The 18,651-nt window shown below is 36.3% G+C and overlaps 1 protein-coding gene across 1 annotated transcript; it reads left to right on the top strand.

Moving 5' to 3' along the window:
* The first annotated feature begins 568 nt into the window (after positions 1-568).
* Positions 569-13,262, top strand: PDK4 (pyruvate dehydrogenase kinase 4). Its single transcript, XM_015811580.1, has 11 exons — positions 569-722; positions 2,712-2,853; positions 5,449-5,520; positions 5,886-6,070; positions 6,172-6,258; positions 8,021-8,098; positions 8,656-8,732; positions 9,215-9,313; positions 10,738-10,845; positions 11,477-11,590; positions 12,273-13,262. Exons 1-11 carry the CDS (start codon positions 569-571, stop codon positions 12,411-12,413), a joined length of 1,257 nt encoding a protein of 418 aa, XP_015667066.1. The 3' UTR covers positions 12,414-13,262.
* The last annotated feature ends 5,389 nt before the right edge of the window (positions 13,263-18,651 follow it).

Genomic DNA, 18,651 nt, shown 5'->3' with positions numbered 1-18,651 from the left:
CCAATGAGAAGCCGACAAAACGCCACACTCCATTCTCCCCCCCCCCCAGCCCGCGCTATCATCGGGTTGGGGAGTTGTCAAGGCGGATTGAAGGAAGAGAGGGGGCCCGAGGGCAAAGGGCTATTTTGAGCGGCGTAAAGGGGGTGCGGGAATTTCTTATGAAAGATGCCGTTTGTCGCCTGTTGTATCCGAAACGTGGGAGAAAGGCTTGGAGGACAGCGCGGCCTTATTGGACGGGGCAGAGACACACCTCCTAACATACACCTCCTCTTCCCTTCTTCTGAGGCGTTTGGATTATCCGAAGTGTAAGGTTCACCCTCCAAGGTGATGGAGTTCGATGTTCGCTTTTGTCCTTTTCTGACAGTTAACCACAAGGGGGCGTGGCTTAGCCTCGACTTTTTTCCCCATTTCTGACAGTTAGCCGCCCTCCGGGGCGTGGTTTAATTTGAAAACCCAGCCCCCAGAGGGAGGTGCTGCATTGGTCAATAGGTGTTGCACGTGCAGGTCATTAGGGGATTTAAAGTGAAGAGTCTTGTTAGCGCCACCTTTAGTCTTGTTCACAGCTGCGATGAAGGCTGCGCGGATTGTCCTGCGAAACGCGGCTCCTTTGGCGGCTGCTGCTGGTAATGGTGGCGGGGCCGGAGCCGAAACAACCAAAGAGGTGGAACGCTTATCGCGTTTCTCTCCGTCGCCGCTTTCTATCAAACAGTTCCTGGATTTCGGTGAGGGGCGTGAATGGGGGCTTAGGAAGGGAGAGCTCTGGTGGATTTCTCGGTCACCCTTGGGAGGCTCCCGGTTTCATGGCTGGGAATTTGGGGACATATTGCCCAAAACATCTGTCAGGGACTGAATGGCAGGGCAGATATCAGTGCTCTCCCACAGGAAATGCTTCGAAGTGGGGGTGTCTTTGAGGTTGTAGGTCCTTGCTTGAGAAACGGGACCATCACTATTTCTCTAAGCAGTGCGAAGTTTGGGTTTCTCCCCAGTGGAGAGCTTCTGAAATTGGAGAAGCCAATAGGAGAGCATGAGGGATGTGAGAAAAGTTTTAAAAAGATGGGACGGTGGGTTGTTATAAGGGTTATAGCATTGCCTCAGTCTTTGGATGTGTCACACCGATTTAAAGTTTGTTTTAGTTAAAGCTCTCCCTCTAACCTCATCTTTGAGATGAGGCATTCATTGTGGGATCTGTTTCTATGAATTAGTCTGCCTTTCCAGGTGGCATTAATCTGATGTGATGCAATTCAAATATCTGATGACATAGGCTCTAAATCATAGGGGTTTGGCCACAATCTTATATACTGCAATTTAATGTGCAACTAACAAGGTTAACTGATTAGAATGGAAACTGTTTTTAAGTAACATTGTAATGGTCATCTTTGAAGTCCATTAAGTGCTACTTTGTTTCTTCATCTTTCTTGTTCCCTTATACTCCAGGCTATTTTCATGACTATTATTTTTCTATCATTTTTGAAGAGAGTTTCTTGAGCATATTTGTGCAACTTTTTACAACTTTGTTGTGCGAAAGTTTTGCTTTACCTCAATGTAGGAATGTATCTTGATTTGTGATAGTTCCTAAATCTTATGATGGTTGGACAATGAACTGAAGTTTTAAACAAGATAGCAATATATTTTTCTATACAGTATAATGCTTATTACATTCGTATATAAATAATGTAATACATTTGGTATTTTTGTTTTGGTTACTATTAGCATTACTAGTAGCCAGTAGTGTTGCTAGTAGTCAATACTGTTGCTAGTAGCCAATAGTGTTAGTACTACTATGAATGTACATTACTATGAATATACTAAAAGTACACTCATACACAAAGTATACTCCTCATTCAGTTAAATTATGTCTTACAAAATTTTTAAAGGTAGGCAAAGAAATGAGGTATTTTATTGTGGATTTTAGACAAATATTTGTAGGAATCTTTATAATCGTCTCAATGGCTTTAGTGCCTTCCTTAATTCTTCAATCTAAATGATTTACTTACATTATGAATGTATATAAAAATTTTTTTGTCTGTTTTGCCAGTTTAACTGACTTTTTTAAAAAAAACAAAGGCCATCTTATTTGGTATAATATTGCTTCTTGTAATATGCAAGGACAGTCTTTGTCAAATTTTCTTTATTGCTGATACTGTATTGAACCATTGACCTTTGAAATGGCAGATTGTTATAATAAAAGTTAAGTATGATTGTTAAATCAGGATGTGTACAGTTATAGTTTGTTTTTTATGTTTTAAGCAAACTTATTTCATTAGTTAAGAATATTTGACTTTCATTTAGATGTAGCTGCTTTCTAAAGCAATATTGAAATACTAGAGATATTTTAAAATTACATATTCCTAATGTTGAATGTAACTGTTAAATTTAAAACCCCCCTTATAAAGCCATTTAAATATAAGAGTTTATTAACACAATTCAGATGCAGCACATATATAGTATATATTTTTTGTTTTACATTTTTCCAAGAGATGTTGATACAATACTATAATTTACAGTTTATTTGGGTTTGGATAACCCATATGGCAATCGCATTCCACGCAAATGCATCTGTAATACAGACATTGCTACAACTGGACTACATAAAATTCCAAGTGGCAGCAAACAGAAAACATGTAAATCTTGTATATAATATTAATATTGCAGGAAGTTTATTGAAACTGTTTTAACACATTGCGCTGAAAATATATCTCCCTTTTTTGTAGGTTCAACAAATGCATGTGAGAAAACCTCATTCTCATTCCTTCGGCATGAACTTCCAGTTCGGCTAGCAAATATTTTGAAAGAAATTGATCTCCTTCCTAGTCTATTATTGGATACAAGTTCAGTACAGTTAGTAAAGGATTGGTAAGTAACAAATTTTGCAATAGATTTCAATTATTACATTTTATTCCTCTTACACTACTTTTGTAATCAAGTGCAAGAAAAAATTATATATATTGACATCAGGAGATAGATCTCATGTTGACAATATATTCATTGACTACTGATGGTCTACTACTGAATAAGAGTAAGACTGTGTCCATGTAGGCACTATTTTTACTTTCCAAAATCTCACAATTTCATCTTTCTCTTTAGTAAACCCTCTGACTAAACTCTGCTTCTTTCAGCTAGCCAATAGCACAGTGAGAGGTAATACTATCAATAGTATCCCTGCCTCCCACCCTCAGCCTTTTCTTACAGCACTCATTTTCAAACCAAGGAAGAAAAAACTGCTCACAGGGATATGAAGGACAGGAGAAAAATCACTTTCAGATTAACTGGGGATGAGGAGGAGATAATAAGGTCCAGCAGCTCAACCTTGATTTCAGCAGGGAGCTCTGAAAATGTGGGATGTGACAGGAATGTTACTTCATAGGAAACCCACCTGTCCTGTTGCTTCAAAGAAAATGTTGCATTTTTTCCTATTTTTTATGGAGGGTAGCTTAGCCAGAAATAGATTTGTTCAACTTGCAAACTTTCTTCAAGACACACATAGTATTGGAAATATGGGGTGTGACATTGATCTTAGATGAACACAGCCTTGAATATGAAAAGGCCTGTATGAATATGTAATAGCAAGTCCTGGAAGCCTGATGTATGTATTCTGCACTCATTTTGTAATCTCTGCTGAAAAGTAGAAAGACACTAATGACTCCTACGTACATGTGTGTGTATTTTGTTAGCTTATGGCACTGGTCATATTACAATAAATAAACATAGTTTTTGTTGCAGCTGCTGTATCTTCATTACAGACTTGCTGGCAATTCTAAAATGCTGACTTGAATAAGATTGCATATCAAATGCTACAAAATATTCATGAAAACTTTGTCAATGGGTAATGAAAAGAGAATAGATATTTATAAGATGCTAAATTTTATGGGGGAAAGTATTTAAAGTACTTACTTTGTTGATTTAAATACTCCAAATGTTGATTTAAACCAAGGAATTTGATGTTATTTTTCTATATTTATACATAATGAAGATCCTTCTATTTGTTCCTAACTTGCATAGTTTTTGAAATTACAGTTAACACTGCTTAGCCCTATATGTGTCAAGAGGTTTTCTAAGGACTTTGTGTGTGTGTGTATGTTTCGTCAGATCAGTTTTGACCCCTTGTGATTGCCTGAACAAGTCCCTAAAGTTTTCTTGGCAAAGTTTTTCACTAGAGGAATGCTATGGATATAATTTACTTGGACTTCAGTAAGGCATTTGACAAAGTAGATCACAACCTACTACTTGATAAGATAGAAAAATGCGGGTTAGACAGCAGATGGATCCGTAGCTGGCTGACCGGCCGTACTCAGCGTGTGGTCCTCAATGGAACCGCATCTACATGGAGGGAAGTGTGTAGTGGGGTGCCCCAGGGCTCTGTTCTGGGCCCAGTGCTCTTCAACATCTTCATCAACGATCTGGACGAGGGGATAGATGGGGAACTCATCAAATTTGCAGACAACACCAAGCTGGCAGGAATAGCCAACATTCCAGAAGACAGGCTTAAGATACAGGAGGATCTGGACAGACTTGAACATTGGGCACTATCTAACAAAATGAAATTCAATGGTGAAAAAAGTAAGGTTCTACATTTAGGCAAGAAAAACCAAATGTACAGGTATAGTATAAGGGGGTACCTTGCTCAATAGTAGTAACTGCGAGAGGGACCTCGGAGTTCTAGTGGACAATCATTTAAATATGAGCCAGCAGTGTGCTGCAGCTGCCAAAAAAGCCAACACAGTGTTAGGCTGCATTAACAGAGGGATAGAATCAAGATCACGTGAAGTATTAATACCACTTTACAATGCCTTGGTAAGGCCACACTTGGAATACTGCATCCAGTTTTGGTCACCACGATGCAACAAAGATGATTAGGGGACTGGAGGCTAAAACATATAAGGAACGGTTGCTGGAATTGGGTATGTCTAGTTTAACGAAGAGAAGGACGAGGGGGGGCATGATAGCAGTGTTCCAATATCTCAGGGGCTGCCACAAAGAAGAGGGAGTCAAGCTATTCTCCAAAGCGCCTGAAGGCAGGACAAGAAGCAACGGGTGGAAACTAATCAAAGAGAGAAGCAACCTAGAACTAAGGAGAAACCTCCTGACAGTTAGAACAATTAACCAGTGGAACAACCTGCCTCCAGAAGCGATGAATGCTCCAACACTGGAGGTTTTTAAGAAGAGACTGGACAGCCATTTGTCCAAAATGGCATAGGGTTTCCTGCCTGAGCAGGAGGTTGGACTAGATGACCTCCGAGGTCCCTTCCAACTTTATCATTATTATAACTGTCTCCTTCCTAAGAGTGTGAGATAGTGATTGGCTAAGGTCACCCAGCTGGTTTTGTGTCTGAGGTGGGACTAGAATGCATGGACTCCCTGTTTCTAGTCCAATCCCTTAACCACTACATTAAATTATGTCTTTGGTCTGTATGGATAGTCTCATATTTACATTACTTGTGCTCTTTACAGGTATATTCAAAGCCTACTGGAACTAGTGGAATTTCAAGATAAAAAATCGGATGACCACAAAGCTCTTTCAGAGTATGTTTCTTTCTGTTATCTTTTTTTCAGCAGCTTATTCTATTTTAAGTAATGATTGGTTAATCTTGGATGATTCAGCTAATTTGAAACCCAGAGCTTAGATAACTAATTATATTACAATGAAATAATGATGCAGGAGCATAACTAATATAGCAAAAAGTGACACTTTGAAACAAAGTATATCAACAATAAATTATGAAGTTTCAAAGTACTATTCATAACAATCGGTTGTCTTGATTTGATATATGAGGAACTAATGCATTTACATTTTTCTCTTTTATGTTTTGTAAGAATATTTGTTTACTACAATTTTGGTTTTCAGAATTTCTTATATAGATAAATATGAAGTTCTGTGTTTCTCCCAGTTTCATAGATGCCATTACTAAGATCCGAAACAGACATCACAGTGTAATGCCCATGATGGCACAAGGGGTATTAGAATACAGAGATTCCTCTAAAATGGATTCATGCATCAATCACAATATTCAGTACTTCTTGGATCGATTTTACATGAACCGGATATCTATTCGAATGTTAATAAACCAGCACAGTAAGTTACACTTTTATTCTTTTGACAAACCAACTTTTATAGGCTATTGAGAATGTTTTTGGGGAAAATGGTTCTTCAATTTCATATCTTTATTTCAACAGCATTTATATTTGATAGCAGTAATGTGTGTAACCCACGGCATATTGGATGCATTGATCCTTGCTGTGATGTTGTGGATCTGGTGTATGGTATGTATAAAAATGAAAGTTTTACTTATAGTTGTCATATAGTTAGATGTGTAAACAGCAGTCATACATTGCAGTAAACTATTAATGTGGTTTGTTGGTTTTTGGCTTAGCTTAGGAACCAGAATATATCACGTTTTAATGGCTTGCTCAAAGAAATCATGGCTTAGAATTAAATGTGAATGCAGGGAATGTTTTTTTCCTAGGGTGTACAACAAATTTGAGAAGATGTAAGATTTAGACTTCTCAGTGAAAAAACTACCAATAGTTGATTAATTTAAACAGTAGTGTTGCTAAATTGCTCAGTTAGTTGAATGAACACAACATAAATTAAGGTAGTTGGTCCTAGTAAGACAGTTGTTTTCATTCATAAAATTCTGTTTATTATTTAGCCAAAATCTGGTTGTTGCAAATTTAGGCTACAATCTTAGAACAGTTGATTTCTGTGATACAAGAAGATATAAAAAGATCAGATATAAGAGTATTATGTTGAAATCTTACATACATTTACATGGTTGTAAGTCCTGTTCAGTTCTCTGATATTTTATTTTTTGAATAAATGTGTATAATATCTACATGAAAACACCAGGTTAGTTATTCAGAGCTTTGGAGATGGCTGCCATCATTACCCTATTAATAAATAGCTATGCTCTACTCAGCTGTATGATTCCAAGGAAGCATTTGATTCCTCTGAATGTTGCCCATTTCAGTAATGGGCTGGATAAGGGAGAACAAGCTTAAATTAAACCCAAAAAAGCAGAGATGCTCTAGGTATAACAAAAATACGAAACTTGGAGATTGAGATGAAGCCTGTTTTGAATGCAGTTTTAGAACCCCAGAAAGAAAAAGTTTGCAGGTTAGCAATTATTCTTCAGATTGTATTTGCAAATGGTGGCTTCATTAAGCATATATTCACAAATGTTGTTAATGTGCTAATTATAATATTCCTTGAATTCATCAGATTTGGTAACAGCCATGTCTTAGTTATAAACCATCTTGATCAATGCAGTGGGCCTACAGTACTCTTGAAAAGTATCTCAAAACTGTAGTTGGGTGTCAAGGAGTCTATTAGTTGCAGACCACTGCAAAGTAATGTGTGATAACCTTTATTGACACAGGTGTTACCCACTGCCTGCCAGAAGCAATGTTATGTTGTTAATGTGGTCCTTTGAAGTCCTAAATGGCATAAGGCCTGAGAATCTGAAAAGCTGCTTCTCCTGCAGTCAACCTGACTTAGTACTTAAATCACTAGGAATGGCTTTATTTTGAAGATGCTGCCGCTGTCAGAAATTCAATATTCTGGTATATGGGAGAAGGTCTTTTTCTCCATGGCATTCAGGATATGGAATGCTCTCCTAATAAGATTAATGTAGTCCCATATCTCTAGTAGTTAAGAAATGTTTTAGTTGTTAAATTTAATAATACTGTTCATTTAATTGTACTACATTCCTTATTGTGTTCTTTATGTTGCATTTTATTTTTGTAAGCCACCTTGAGTGCTTATATAAGCAGAAAGGCAGTTACAAATGTAACATTTAATAAAAGAAATATATCATTATAGAGAAATCTTAAATCTATTTCAATAGTGTTTTAGGCCCATAGTGGATTTGCTGGCCATAATAAATCAATTTTTGTAAATAATAGAAAATCTACACAATAAATTCATTACGTGAATAATATTGTACAATACTGGTTTGGCTGGTGTTTAGAAAATACTACTATGACATAAAATTTGTTTAATCTTGTTTTTTAAAATACATTTTAGATGCTTTTCAGAGTTCTCAGATGCTTTGTGATCAACACTATTTTGCTTCTCCAGAGTTAAAGCTTACTCAAATAAATGGTAAGATTTTTTTCCTGACTGTAATAGTCTGTTTCTGAAAGCTTTTCACTTTCCATAATCCTTACTGCTGTTTTTCTTATCTTCAGTAAATATGTCCTAGAATTGCTAACTAATCACATTTTCCCTACAGATAATGCTTACATGTGCACAGCTGCATTCATTCACTTATGCAGCACTGTGCCAAATACAAAAGGACCTTGATATGCAATTGTGCAATAGTTGATTTCAGGGTGTATTAAAAAAAAAAGAATAAATTCACTACTCACTATACACTTGCAATAATCCAAGAAATTTTTATCATAAAAGATAGGCCAGATAAGTCCCCCAAATCTATGCTGGCAGATTATAGGGAAAGATGTAATATGAAAATGTATAAAGATTTGCAAAACTAGTCAGACTTAAAGTGCTAGAAAATAAAAGATGATCAATCTCAGAATTCAGTGTGGGATGCACAGATTTCATTGAAAACTTTCTTTTCATCCATAATAATTGTTTGGAATAAAATCCCAGTAATAAAATAAAAGTTTATGTATGTCTGCTGTATTTATTTTTTTTAGCAAAAGCACCTGGAGAGCCTATTTACATGGTATATGTACCTTCTCATCTCTTTCATATGCTGTTTGAACTGTTCAAGGTTTGTAATTGGTTTTAAAGTTTGTATTTTAAGCTTGCATTAGGACATATTTATTCCATATTTAGCTGAAATATTATTTTCAGTATCTGTCAAAAGCATACTAAAAGTGTGGGATGTTACAACCAAAGTACTACAGAATGGTATCCTTCCCAACATCATTATTCCAATAATAATTAAAACAGAGACTGATGACTAAAGCTGTGCATTTAAAATAGGGTCCTGACAAGGGAGAGAGTACAGGAATATTTATTTATTATTAAATCGTTTGCCACCCATTTTGCTGCAAGGCAACTCACTATCTTTGAATCTTTGTTATAAGTTTTCCTGTGCATATAACAAAAGAGCTATTACTCCATTAGTCAACTATATATACTGTTCATTTTCCTTATTGTCAAAAGCAAATTCCTCTTAATGAGATAGGCAAATTTTAATATTTTAAAACCTTTACAAGCTAAATTAAATTCTTCTTAATTTCTGTATAGAATGCCATGAGAGCAACAGTTGAACATCAGGAAAAAAAACCTTCCCTTGATCCAATTGAGGTGACTGTTGTACTTGGAAAAGAAGACCTAACTATTAAGGTACTTTCCCTTTTTGAAATAACAGCCCCCTGGGATTTGAATTGCAGATTCTCCTATTTTTTCCTGGGTTCTAATCTATACTTTGTGAACAGAACTGCTAAATTTATAGCTAAGTCAGTTGACCAAAGGACTCCTTATATTGATCAGATTGAAATATAGTGTAAAGGTGATGTATTTACCTGAATGTTGATTCTTTATATTTAGCACTTTTGTATTTTATTAAGATATTTTCCTTGTATCTGTTTTACTCTGGACTTACTGTATATCCTGTTTTTTATTTTATATTTGATATAGTCATAAGTTTAATCAATCAATAAGCTATCTAATATTAAGGTACTTACTACATTTGATATGAGAGTTAAATAAATGCAGTAAATAACTTATTTTATTTTATTATTTAAAATATTTATATAGCTACCCATCTTTCAACTAATTCTGGGTGTCTCCAAATCAAAAATCCAATATATAAAATATATAATCACAACTCTAAAACTCAACTAATTAAAACAAAGAGCCTGGCACCAGTCAGTTCTAATGTGCATATAATCTTCTCCCAAGGTTTTTTGGGGAAAATCCTTATTTAGAAAACCTTACAAAGGCTAAAAGGTGACAGCCTACTGAACTTCACAAGGCAGCATGATCCATGTCTGGGCCACCACAGAAAAGACAGACTTCCTTGGTACCATCAGATAATTTTTAGGTGAAGGGACTAGCAGCATGCCCATTCTATCTGATCTGATAGGAAGGGTAGATGTCCTAAGAGAAAGATAGTCCTGCAGATAGCCTGGCCCTGTGCCATATAGAGTATTAAAATGTGATGACCAACATCTTGAATTGCAGCTGAAAAGAAACTGTTAGTCAGAGCAACAGAGGTGTTATCAGCAAAACTACAGGCCCCCATTATTGTGCACACCATGTATTCTGGACCAGTTGAAGTTTCTGGGTCGTGTTCAAGTGCAGCCCTCAAAAGAGTGCATTGTGGTAATCCAGATGGGAAGTGACCAGTGCCTGAGTGATCAGGAAAGGATGCACCAGATGCACAAACAAATATCTGTAAAGACCTCTCCTAGCCGCAGCTGCCACCTGCTCCTTGAGCAGGAGATGTGACTCCAAGATCCCCAAATTGCACACCACTCAGTCTGATGAAGGACCACCCTGTCCAGAGTGAAAGATGAAGAACCATCTATCCTTGTTTACTGTTGGAAAGGCCTTTTGATTTAAGTAGGCTTATCATGGAATAAATAGATGGGTTATAAATTGCAACCAATTAGAACTAGGCGAACAATCTCCAGTCGAATGCTATTTTGGCAAAGTTTCTTTTTTTAAATTAGCAAGTCTGATACAAAAAGAATCATTAGAAAAGATGACTATTTCAACTACAAGTAATTTGTTACTTACATGGGTATTTTTTTCTCTTTAACTAGGTTTCTGACAGAGGTGGTGGAGTTCCAGTGAGGATAATCGAAAAACTCTTCAGCTATACTTATTCTACAGCACCAAAGCCTGTGATGGATAGCAAAAATACTGCTATGGTAAGAGATGAAACCATAAGGCTATGATGCATAAAGTCAATTAGCTATTGATGCTCTTGGCATTATTTTATAGACATAGGGACAAGTGAGACATAGGGGATGCTTTCAGCTGGAAAGGACTGCATTATTCCTTGCAGTGATTACTAGGAATTCCAAAAGAACCTTCTCATTGAGAATTAAACTGTGATAAGCTGCATATTCATGAAACTAGGGGTCTTCCATGATTGAATGCCATATCATAAGTTCTAGCCTAATCATTTCCATGAAATCTTGATACTTCTATAGGGAGGGATTATTCTGACCCAAAAGCACTCATCTTTAATATCCCATTTTAAAAGATAGGCCAAATGTGATATGTGCGGAAGAAATTAAATCTATTTCAACATAGCCATTAAAACGCAAAACTAGAAACATTCCTTTTGCACTTTCTTCTCAACATTGTTTTATTATCCCATAGAATGCTTATTTAGCAAGTGTTTAAAATTAAAATTGCCTTTGTTGTACTTGTATGGGAGATAAGATTTTCATTGAGACCCTTAACCACTAAGCTACATGAATTGAATACAATTTAAAATAAGAGGGGTAAAAATCCCTCATTTCAATTAATGAAAAATACTTTATTTCTTTTTAGGCTGGATTTGGTTATGGATTACCAATTTCTCGACTTTATGCTAAATACTTTCACGGAGATCTCAATCTGTACTCTATTTCGGGGTATGGAACAGACGCTGTTATCCACTTAAAGGTGTGTTCTGTATTTTTATTTCTCTTTTCAAGTGTGGTAGTGTGTTTTCATATGCTTTTTTATTTGTCCTACTAGTAATTTATTCATTGTCCCTTAAAAAATAGTAAAAAGCCTTTATTTATAATTTGTACAATTTTATTTATTTATTTATTAAATTTGTTTGTTGCCCATCTTGCTAAGAGACAGGAATGATCCTTGGCAGAATATACTTTTTATTCTGTTTAAATAGTTTGTTGCAAATGATTTATTGTTTATCATATTATTGGTTGAATTATAAACTATTTTGATACAGAATTATGCTAGGCTGTGTTCAAGATTTGATTTGAAAAAGCATTTGAAAAAAGCATTTGAAAAATGTTTATTAAGTCTGGGTATTTATTATAAACTCAATTCTATCTCCTAAAAGTAATTTGGCTTTTTTTTAACATAAAATAAATCAGGCCTCTCAAAGCAGCTATATCAATTAATACCACATATATCACCTATTCTGTCTGGAAGATAGAAATGAAAAATTGTACAAAGTCTTACAAAATGTGAAAACAAGAATGTTTAATCTAGCAGAATAATATCTCATGATTTAATCAATCCATTATAAATATGTATGCAAATGGTGGCAAAAATAAGTTCAAATACTCTAAATACTAATAAGTGTCTATTTCAATTTGTGTTTTTAACTTTTCAGGCACTTTCTGCAGAATCTGTAGAGAAACTTCCTGTTTTCAATAAATCTGCATGTAAACATTATCAGACCTCAGTAGAAGCAGATGATTGGTGTGTTCCTAGGCAAAAAACAAATTTGTCAACACAGAACATTGTTGTGTGAAGATTACATTTGTCTGACACATTGAGATGGGATCAAATCAGTTTCAGAAGGGATTAATGAAGTAAATTACTTGAAGTCACTACTGTTCAATACGAAGACTTGGGTGAAAAAATATATATTGAATGGATTCCACAACACAATGTATAAATGCTATGTTTGTGCAATGTAAACTATTAGAAGAATCACAGGGATAGAGTAATACACATATTGGTCTTCTTGAAGTCTAGATTAACACTCCAAATGTTTGCAGATATCTATGTTTTGGTATGTTCAAAAATGGCATGTTTTGTGTGAATATCAACACAAAATAATATTTTTTTTCTTATAAGAGTTACTTATATGTCATATTTACAGCCTGTGAGAAAGTCTAGTTGAACATTACTTTGTTACAAAGCATAATCTTAAAAAGAGATATGATATAATGGTGAATTCCAAATACTTAACTTTACTTGAATTTTCACAAATTGCTATATGTGAGCACAATATCTTTCAGTTGTTTTTCAAAATATTGGATTTGAATATGAATGGGAAATAATCTGAAAATATTAAGAAGGTTATGGGTATCTATTATGAAAGTATTGATCAGAAAAAAGTAGCTATATGACTTCGTATATTGAGGAAATGGAAAACCATGAAGGATTTTCAAAAGAATTGAAATGGATGGGATTAGGTCATTCTTTAACTGAATAGGATATGAGGCTATCAGTAAAAAGAAGCAACTTTTGTTAATGGAATTGTTTATGCAACCATCAATTTGGAATGATTTCATAATATGGATTTAGGTTGTATTTGATACTTATTTTGACAGCCTCCTTCTGTCCTTCAAATAAAATGCAACTTTAAAAATGTATTGGAGGTCTTTCATAAGGGTGTAATGATAAATAGGTTGGTGGAGCATATAATATCTACATTTTTAAGAATTTAGGAAATACATTAACAAGAAAAATAATTATCCATGCAGCAGCAAAGAGTGACAATGGTAAAATATTTTGTGAAGAACTGGTTGTAAAAATACTCTGTTTAAGGAATTAGTGCTTCTTAAAACTAGGAATTAAGGGCCCAGCTAGTTTTAATATAGATTGTCCCATCATTTCTTTTTAAGACAGAATTGCTAAAGAGCTAATCCTAATACATTTAAGGAATTATTGTGACAATTTCACATTGATTCTTATTTATGGCAGTTTTATCACTGCTGTATTTGCTAATGTCCACTTTTGCATGAATTCCAGATTCATGTAAGTAGTCCCATCCATATGAGACTATCGTGTGTAGTTGGTACAGTGTGCCAACAAAGGCTTAGCAGTTAAACATTTATGAAATATTGAATGTTTTCTGCTGAAAATATAGTGCAAGTACTGAATGTTAACTATTATTAGGTTGTAATCATGAAAAAGAAATCTAGTGGTTATACTAATAGCAAGTGCATATTTGGTAGTCAGAGTGCAGTAAAAATACTTCTGATGAGATATTTATGGATTGCTTGAGCGGGTATCACAAGTGGTATCAAGGTAATAGCAACTGTACAGATTTTAATCCAAAATTTTGGTTGTTACAATAATACTTGTTACTATGATACACTTGTGTACTTTGACCAATATAGTACATAACATAAAGAGTTGCTTTGCTAATATTGCTGTTGATCTGCTACATAGTCTTGCAGAAGAGCTGGAGACTTCCTGGAATAAGGAATCAGCCAAAGCCTTAGACAGGATCGTGCTTATGCACAAAACTCCCCATGATTTATGGAGGGATGAGGGAGCTGAAAAGGGTCAAGCAATCTGGCAAGAACAGGATGGATGTGGTGCATCCAATCTTGTCGTTCTTGACAGCTTTCATATTTTTGACCCTGGCAATCCTTTTGGGCTGATTTAAAGAGTTGGGGGATGGGTGGAAGAATTTTGTGCTGGCTCACCTCCTTCGTCTGCTGTTTGGTGTTGATAGGGAATGAGAGATCCACTTAAGGCCTCTGTTTTGTGGGATGCCATAGGGTTCGGTTCTCTCTCTATTCCTTTTAAACTTCTACATGAATTTGCTGGCTGGGATCATCTATCACCATGGGATGAAGTATCACTAATATGCTAATGATACCCGGTTATAAATTTCAGTTCTGGGGAAAGTAGGTGATTTAATGGATGCCTAGAGGCTATGGGGACCTGGATGGGGAACGACAGATTTCAGCTGAACCCTAGTAAGATAAAGTGGCTATGGGTGGGTCCCTCTGTATCCAGGAGCTTATCATTTTGGGTGGATGGTGTTGCACTACTGACAGACATGGTACTTAACCCTCCTGGACTCACACTCCTGCTCAAAGAACAGGTAGGGTTGCCAGGTCTGCTTCCAAAAAATAGCGGACAAGCAGGGGGGGGGTGTTAAGTAGTAAAAAAAAGTAGACTGTACAGCTTTAGATTACATACCATTTCATCATAAAGCTTTTGAATAAAAAAATGTCCACTATTTTGTGAAAAAAAAATAGTGAACATAATGTGAAAAAAGTGGACTGTCCACTCAAATAGTGGACACCTGGCAACCCTAAGAACAGGTAGCAACCATGGCTAGGAAGACCATTGCTCAAATTTGTGTTGTGTGACAGATATGCCCTTTCCTGGATAGGAAGGTTCTCTGCTTGGTCACTCATGTCCTGGTCATATCTTGTCTAGATTATTGCATAGCATTGTACATGGAGCTATCTTTGAAAACTATCCAGAAGCTTGAGCTAGTACAGAATGCATGAACAGTTTTGGATGCTCAAAGAAGGGTACATGCAATACCTTTGCTCCATGAATTGCATTAGATGCCAGTTTGCTTTCAATACAACTGAAGGTATTAATTATGACCTATAAAGCCCTACATGGTCTAGGGCCAGGCTACCTACTGAAGTATTCTTGTACAACCCAGTAAGGCAGGGAAGATATGTTGCACATATGTTATCAATTAAAGAACTTTGACTGGCCGGTCCAGAAAGATAGCCTTCCCTGCTATTGCCCCCATTTTATGAAATATTCTTCCCCACCCCCAAAGGTGAGGTAAGTCACCACTATTCTGGCCTTTTGAAAAAGAGTTAAAACATTGCTCTGTGGGGAACCCAGAGGAACACAGGGCTGGCTAGTGCCCTGAAAGTCCTCCCTTAGCTTTTTAATTAATTTTAACAGTGTTTTATCATCCTTGACTCTTTCTAAATTTGTTAACTTTTATATTCTGTTTTTATATTTTAATACTTTGTTGCACACCACCTATAGACCCTCTTTGAGGAAGATGTGTGGTTAAAAAATGTGAAAATTAAAAATAAATTTTAAAACAAACATTGTTAATCCATGCACTGCCTCTACAAAATTACTAAAGGTGCGGTTTTTGTGTTGTTATCACAGTCTGTCTTTCCAAGTTACTGAATATTTTAAAGAACTTGTATTGGACTGGAACAATACAATGAGCTTAAGAATACTTAAGAATATTTTTTGAGCAAAATAAAGTTGAATGTTGTTTTGTGTACAACACATTTTATCAAAAGCCTGCCAAATGTAAGAAACCTAAGTATTTTTAATTTTAGAGTGAATCATTTCTGTCACAATTTACATTCTGGAACAGGTCACTTGAAATACACTATGCTTATAATAAAATGTTTTTTTTAATATTGCTGGACTCTGTCTTTCATAAATATATGAGTCTATCTGCTATGCCAGTGGTGGCGAACGTATGGCACGGGTGCCAGAGGCGGCACTCAGAGCCCTCTCTGTGAGCACGCGCGCCATCGCCCCAGTCCTAGGCCTTCAGCTGGGTTTTATAAAACCTTTTCACTTTAGGCCTTCGCTGCCATGTGCAAAAAAAAAAAAGGTTCAATCAATCAGTCAATTTCAACTTCTCACGGGGGGGGGGGGAGAGATCTTGAAAAGTTGGAATTGATTGATTGAACTTTTTAGTCCCACCCAGTCTGCCGTTACCACTGCAGCCACGCCCACCCAATGGGCCACACCCAGCCAATGGGCCACACCCAACCAATGGGCCACACTCACCCAGCACCCGACAATGCATAAGTGGGTTTGGGTTGCAGTTTGGGCACTCAGTCTCTAAAAGGTTCGCCATCACTGTGCTATGCTATTCATGAAATGTATTTATTTGTTCAACTGTTTATTCCATTTTTGGACTAACACTATGACTGTTGTTCTGACATTTCAGCTCTTAGGCCTGGAGAGTAAAATATATGAAGAACGGTTGCAGGATTTGGATTTAGCTAGTCTAGAGAGAAAAAAGACTAGGGTGACAGGATAGCAGTATTCCAATATTTCAGGGACTAACTCAAAGAAGAGGAGGTTAACTTATTCTCCAAAGCACCAGAGGGCAGGACGAAAAACAATGGTTGGAAACTGATCAAAGAGAGAAGCAACCTGGAATTAAGGAGAAACTTCCTGACAGTGACGACAATTAACCAGTGAAACAGCTTCCCTTCAGAAATCGTGGGTGCTTCATCACTGAGATTTTAAGGAAGAGACTGGACAGCCACTTGTCTGAAATGATATATGGTCTTCCCCTTGAACGGGGCTTGACTAGAAGACCTCCAAGGTCTCTTCCAGCTCCTATCCTATCACATCCCATTCTTATGCTGGAGCCTGTTAATTTCATCAGTACTTTCTTTGGAAGCAAAATATAACAACATTTCCTGGGACTCATGCACTTGAGTCAGATTTTGGGGTACAAAGACATCATAGCATTAGCAGTAGCACTTAGACTTATATACCACCACACAATGCTTTACAGCGTTTCTGTGACTAAACACATGCCAGAACGTTCCGTGATTAAAACCAGCCACCTGTGAACTTACCGACTTGTGTCTTGTTGGCACCAGGGGTGTGATAAGGACTTCTGACATTAGCCTCTAGTCCCCTGATCATCTTTGTTCATGTACATGGTAGAGAAATACTCTAATTTTGTTCTGACTACAAGTTAGGAGAAAATGCAAAATTCCCCCAGGTTTTTCTGAGTTTCCAAAGCCCACCACCATGGAAATAATTAATAATAATAATAATAATAATAATAATAATAATAATAATAATAATAATAATAATAATAATAATAATAATAATAATAATAAAGTTGGAAGTACCTTGGAGGTCATCTAGTCCAACCCCCTGCTCAGGCAGGAAACCCTATACCGTTTTGGACAAATGGCTATCCAGTCTCTTCTTAAAAACCTCCAGTGTTGGCACATTCACCAGTTCTGGAAGCAGGTTGTTCTAACTGTCAGGAAGTTTCTCCTTAGTTCTAGGTTGCTTCTCTCTTTGGTTAGTTTCCACCCGTTGCTTCTTGTCCTGCCTTCAGGGCCTTGAAAAATAGTTTCACTCCCTCTTCTTTATGGCAGCCCCTGAGATATTGGAACACTGCTATCATGTCCCTTCTCGTCCTTCTCTTCATTAAACTAGACATACCCAATTCCAGCAACAATTCCTTATATGTTTTAGCCTCCAGTCCCCTAATTTCAATGGATTTCAATGGATGTTGGGCATCTGTAACTATTCCCAGTATTCAGGTATTGCACAAATAGCTTTTATAGTATTAAGTATAAGACCTATTCTTTACTCTGCAATTCTTTTCTTGCAATCTTTCACAAAACTTTATTTCTTATAGTATCCTATAGAATATTGTAAAGAGAAACTTAGATAGCGATTTTAGAAATTGGTACATAATTATTGAATAAATGACTACTCATATTCATTAATATTGCTAGCCTAAACTTATGATGAATGGAATTGGGAGAATGATGAATATTCCACTTGATGGAATATTGTATCCAAGTAGCAAGAGGTACTTTTAGAATATTGAACAAGAAGGACTGCTTGCATTATTTTTGATCTATATAGAACAGAAATTTATTTCAAAAGCTGCTATATGCACATCATACATAACATCTTTAGTGAGATCGCTATATTATTCTACTTTGAGTGAAAACCTAGGGCTAAAAAAAGGTGGACAATAATTCCACAGTTAATGAGGAGTGTGTGGTAGAATCACTGTTGTTCAAACACAAATGAAAGTGAGCAAATATATTTGGACAGCTATGGTTAGTCTATGACAGGGGTAGGCAATCTTGGTTCTTTTATGACTTGTGGACTTCAACTCCCAGAATTCCTGAGCCAGCATGGCTCAGCTTGGAAACCTCTCCCTTTCCCCTCAGCATGGCTGAGGTTGCCTACTCCTGGTCTATGATAATACAAGCTCTGCCTTTTTTGGTATTTGCATCACAACATTG

This window comes from Protobothrops mucrosquamatus, unplaced genomic scaffold (genome assembly GCF_001527695.2).
Source record: "Protobothrops mucrosquamatus isolate PMUCROS unplaced genomic scaffold, P.Mucros_1.0 scaffold45, whole genome shotgun sequence".
In the NCBI taxonomy this organism is placed as follows: Eukaryota; Metazoa; Chordata; class Lepidosauria; order Squamata; family Viperidae; genus Protobothrops; species Protobothrops mucrosquamatus.
This window is presented reverse-complemented; position numbering and strand designations above follow the sequence as displayed.

Coding starts and splice junctions, on each gene's coding strand:
- PDK4 (XM_015811580.1), top strand. CDS start 569: ATGAAGGCTGCGCGGATTGTCCTGCGAAACGCGGCTCCTTTGGCGGCT. Junction 8,733..9,214: donor TGCTGTTTGAACTGTTCAAG/GTTTGTAATTGG, acceptor ATTTCTGTATAG/AATGCCATGAGAGCAACAGT. Junction 9,314..10,737: donor AAGAAGACCTAACTATTAAG/GTACTTTCCCTT, acceptor CTCTTTAACTAG/GTTTCTGACAGAGGTGGTGG.